Source organism: Hyperolius riggenbachi, chromosome 1 (genome assembly GCF_040937935.1).
Source record: "Hyperolius riggenbachi isolate aHypRig1 chromosome 1, aHypRig1.pri, whole genome shotgun sequence".
NCBI classification, from domain to species: domain Eukaryota; kingdom Metazoa; phylum Chordata; class Amphibia; order Anura; family Hyperoliidae; genus Hyperolius; species Hyperolius riggenbachi.
In genome coordinates, this window is record NC_090646.1 from 475,139,602 (window position 1) to 475,144,922 (window position 5,321).

The 5,321-nt window shown below is 39.4% G+C and overlaps 1 protein-coding gene across 1 annotated transcript; it reads right to left on the reverse strand.

Annotated features, from left to right (window-relative positions):
• Positions 1 to 3,606: 3,606 nt before the first annotated feature.
• On the reverse strand, positions 3,607 to 4,533 carry LOC137528011 (olfactory receptor 5V1-like). Its single transcript, XM_068249253.1, has one exon. It carries the CDS (start codon positions 4,531 to 4,533, stop codon positions 3,607 to 3,609), a length of 927 nt encoding a protein of 308 aa, XP_068105354.1.
• Between the last annotated feature and the right edge of the window lie 788 nt (positions 4,534 to 5,321).

The window sequence follows — 5,321 nt, forward strand, 5'->3', positions numbered from 1 at the left end:
GTCCACAAAAGGCAACTAGGTATTTTGTTAATTGCAGTATATTGGTCACTGTAACAGTTACGATGTCTGCATTTTCTGTATTATGTACCCATGTCTATATTTGTAAGCATATCCAATGTCTATATTGTCATTGTACCCACATCTGATTTTTACTGTGTACAGTACAATGCCACAGAAAGTGATGGTGCTATGTAAATCATTTATAACACTAATAATATTGACAAATATCTCCACATCTAAACTACCTGAATCCACATAAAAGAAAAGTGGACCCCCACACCACCAAAAAAAAGACATTTTAGTAAAGTCTCTTTCGCATGGCCAACTGAGCAATTTGATGTCCAGTTGTATCATGTTTGCTAGCTAAATCATGCAAACTTTTATTTACTTTAGTTTAACAACTCCTAGTCATAACACTGGTGATTGTTGTAATTGAACTGGGCCCCCTGACTCCTAAGCTGAATACTCACCTGCCAATGGATCGGGTAACCTCACAGCGATGTCTCCCGACAAACAAAGTTCCCGAACCAACTTCCTGTATGTGGGAGCCCGGGATGTCACGCAACAGCATTTTTAGTACAAGCAAAATATGAATGTATCAGAGGCAAGTGTAAAAAAACACTGATGCTACACTTGCATTTGTGTGTACATGCTTTTATACCTACATTTTTAATGTGCACCGTAGGTATATTTACACTTTAAAATGCATATTTCTGGGCAGGACCAGCTGGCGATGTGCACAGTAAAGATGGCCCGAATAGTTCGCCGGCGAACAGTGGTCTGCGAACTTCGGCAGTTTGCATTTGCGACAAACAGCAAACTTTTGGGGTGTTCGACCCGCCCCCTATGCATCATCTTTGAGCTAAACTTTGACCCCTTACCTTCCAGTCAACAGACACATTGCAGCCAATCAGCTAGCATCCCTTCCTGGACCCCCCAACCCCCTATCAAAAAGCAGTTGCGGTAGCCATATTGGATTCATTCTTTGCTGGCTGCTGACTGTTAGTGAGAGCAGGGTGAGACTTGCTGCAGATAGGTTTGGAAAGCATTAGCTAGGCCTGTGTTCTTGTTTATTACTTGCTGTGAAAGCACCCTAAACAGTCCTTTTGAGGGCAAGCACATTGGTCTCCTGTGTTTTTTTTGTGTGTGACACTCCACAGCCCCAGAGCTGTGTGCCCACTACTGCTTTTGCTACATTAAGTTGCACGCACAGTACCACTCCAGTGCATTATTATTTTACTGTATTTTGATAGTAATATTGCATTCCTCTGTGTGTGACACTCCACAGCCCATTGACACCCAGAGCTGTGCATAATGTGATTACTGCCCTTTAGGGAATCAAAACCGACTTTGTATCAACTCCATAATTTTTGTTGGGACTTTTGGCATGGATCCCCCTCTGGCATGCCACATTACAGGTGTTAGACCCCATTGAAACAACTTCATGAACAAAAAATGTGATGTTCACAAGTCGCAACATCTCTCAGCTCCCATCCTGATCTGGTTTTAACTGACCCTTTTGTGCGGTGTAGGAGCTTGCTATTGACAACTCCCAGACTCCTGTTACTTCTCAGAAAGCATGGGTGAGGGGGGATCCTTTTTTGTTAGCCAGTGTAGCAGGCATGAATTGAGGGCAAACGAGAGGAGGACAGAGGCTAAGATGGATAGACAGCATATGTGAAGCGATGGACATGCCTATGCAACAGCTTACAGAAACAGTGATTGATATACACACTAGATTGTACGCTCGCAAGGGCAGGGTCCTCCTCCTAATGTTTACTGTTTTTGTCACAATATTTGCGCTGCTTGGAACCCTGTTTTACAATTTATTAGTATATGTATGTTCGCCTTGTCGTCTTATTGTGCTTTGTAAGGTGCTGCGGAATATCTTGGCGCTATATAAATAAAAAAAAAATAATAATAATAATACACATCTGGTGTGCTAAAGTACATATGGTCATGAAGCATAGGAGTCAACTAAAGGAATGAGGATGATGAATGGATGTAGCAGACATTATAAGAAGCAGGTAGAAGCAGAACCAGGTAGAAGCAGGAGATTCAGGCATGCTAGGTAAGCAAGATGGAGCCAAGCAACCACACAAACAAACAGTCAGACCCAGATAAGCTGGAAACATTTTCCAGATCTGACAAGCGGTATAGGGGAAGTAAAATGGACACTGATAATGAGGGATTGAAGTGGTTTGACAGTAGAATAAGAGGAGCATGAGATAGAGCATCCTGCTTCTACTGACACAGACTGGGAGGCAGAGAGAGAGGTGGATGGGCCTAGTAAAACTACAAAGAGCAAGGTCACAGCGAAAACTCCTAAATCTGCCTGGCAGAAAGTTAAAGAAAGTGACTTAAAGTGTAACAGAGTCCAGTAATATAAAAAGATTTATACATACCTGGGGCTTCCTGCAGCCCCATCCGCTCCGATCGCTCCCACGCCACTGTCCTCCACTGTCTGCAGCTTCTGTACCAGGTCTCATCACTGCCGTCAGTCGGAGCCAGTCTATGCAGGAGAAGTGCGCTCTTTGCGGAGGGAGGATGGCGGCGTGGGAGCAGATGGGGCTGGAGGAAGCCCCAGGTATGTATACATATTTTTATATTACTGGGCTCTGGTTTCCTTTAATGTTGTTAATATCTGTAACATGGCCATATTAGCACTCAAAGAGCCAACTGGCAGTGTAAAAGAGAAACTTTGCTTATTGCTGCACGATTTGTCAAATATATGTGACAGAACTGGACAGAACACTAGAGAGCCGTGAAAATTAAGTGCAAGATTAAATTGAACTGGCAATTAGAGATCTAAAGCAAGTGATATTGCATGCAACTCAGATACTGATAAATCAAATGATATTGAAAATAGACTATGCAGAAATAATGTGCGCATTATTATGCTTCCAGAAACAAAAACCTTAAAAGTCTGATCCTACTTCTTTCATTAAAAAATGGCTTCTGGATGCTTTTAGGCAGAAGGCCTTTTCAAAATTGTATGCTATTGAAAGGGCTCACTTTATCTCCAGCTGCCCTCTCCCATCTGGAGCTCTCCCTCTTCCAATTCTTGCTAAACTGATACACTATAAAGATTGTGAAACGTTACTGAGGATAGCTTGGCAGAAGGGTGATATTTCCTATGAGGGACACAAAATCTCTTTTTACCCAGATTTTTCTGTTGAGGTTCAGTGTCAGCAGGCCAAGCTTGTGGTTGTTAAGCGCATGTTGGAGAAGCTACACTTCAACATGTCATGCTATACCCTGCTAAACTGAAAGCAATAATGAAACCCATTTTTTCAACATGCCACACGATACAATGCTTTGGCTGGATCATGAGCATCATTTGAAATAGAATTCTGTTTGTAAGGATAATGAAGAGGAATGCATGTTATATATCTGCCTTAGTCTATGGTTGGCTAAAATGCACAGTAGACTTGGGAAAATGCAGAATGATGGTAGTGCAAAATACTTTAAAGAATTCATTGTAGGTAGTCAACCAGCCCATTGACTGACATAGGCTGCCAGATTTAAAGTATTTCTGCATGCAGGAAAATGCATCTGATGGAAATATGCTCTTAATATATAATGATATATTATTCAGATGTGATATCATACCTGTAAGTGAATATAAAGTTTCTGAAGTGCACCTTTAATTTCTTTGTTCCTCAAACTATATATAATTGGATTTAAGAGAGGTGTTATGCTGGTATAGATAATGCCCAGAAGCCATTCTTTGTCTGCATGCTGATTAGATTTTGGTCGCATGTACGTGATAAATCCACTTCCATAAAAGAGGAAGACAACGACAAGGTGGGACACACATGTTGAGAAGGCTTTCTTTCGTCCACTTTCTTTTGGAATATTTAGGACAGAGAAAAAAATCTGCATGTAGGACCCAAATATCAAAAGAAAGCAGCCAAACATGACAACGCCACCCACAGAAAACACAGTAACCTCATTAACATATGTATTGATGCAGGAAATCTTAAGCAGAGGCGGGATATCACAGAAATAGTGGTTGAGGACTCCAGAACCACAAAATGGTAATCTGAAGGTGTTAGCGGTGTGAATTGCTCCATGTACGCTTCCAACCACAAAGGTCCCAGCCACCATATTGAGGCAAATATTGTGACTCATTACAACTGAGTACCTCAGTGGATTACATATAGCAACATATCTATCATAGGCCATTGCTGCCAATAATGAGGACTCAGAGGTCGCCAAAGATAGAACAAAATATAACTGGACTATGCATGCTGGGAGGGAAATAGCACAGTGTTTTATCAAAATATTAGCCAACATCTGTGGCAGTGTTGTAGAAATGTAACAGAGGTCCAGAAAAGAAAGATTCTTAAGAAAGAAATACATCGGGGTGTGAAGATGAAAATCAATATGTGTAAGGAGAATTATTAATGCATTTCCAGTTATTGTTACAAGATAAAGAATCAAGAACAACACAAAAAATAAACATTTCAGTTGTTCATTGTCTGAGAAGACATTTAGATAAAACACATTAATGGTCGTGCGATTGTCCATGTTTACAAGTTACAAGATATCACATTATTCTAATACCAGAGTGGTATGGTGCTGTCAAAACATTACATACAGAGTTAGATTAAACTACAGCCCTTGGAGGCCAATTATGACATTTTCTTGCAGGCTCACAATGTAACGATAAATGTTCACTATTCCTAATGCTCAGAAGAACACTTACAAATGTTACATTCAGAGCTAGAAAAAACATAGTTACTCTATGGATACATATAAATCAATAAAGCATGGTTAGAAGAGCTGAAAAATAAATTTGTCAAATTCAAATTTCAAATATAATAAACACTAATATTTTAGGTGCTAATTTAAATATTATACAGTGTTCTTGTTTCAAAATGCTTTTTGTGGAACTCATTATTAATTAAAGGCTGTTTTCTTTCAGAAACACTGCTTTATATAAGATACAGATCTCAGATGTGCTAGGATTAAGTAATTAACTGTAATACACTAACAACTAACAGGTCTTCCTCAGAGGAATAGGTAATAAATGCACTATACAACATTACTGCAGTCAGATATTTTTATAGATATTCTTAACATGTTGAGGTTTAATGTGAGATAACAAATAACAGTTAGAAAAATACATGTGGATACAGAGCAATAATTTGTTTAAAATATATTTAATACATCATTTCTCAAGAGTATGGGGCTGTTCTCCCTTGTGCAAGCATTTTCTAAATGGGATTTTTTTGCATGCACAACTCCGCATTTGCCATTTTTTTGGACTTATTTTTGTGTGCATTTTATGTATATGTTATGTGTGTATTTGTAAT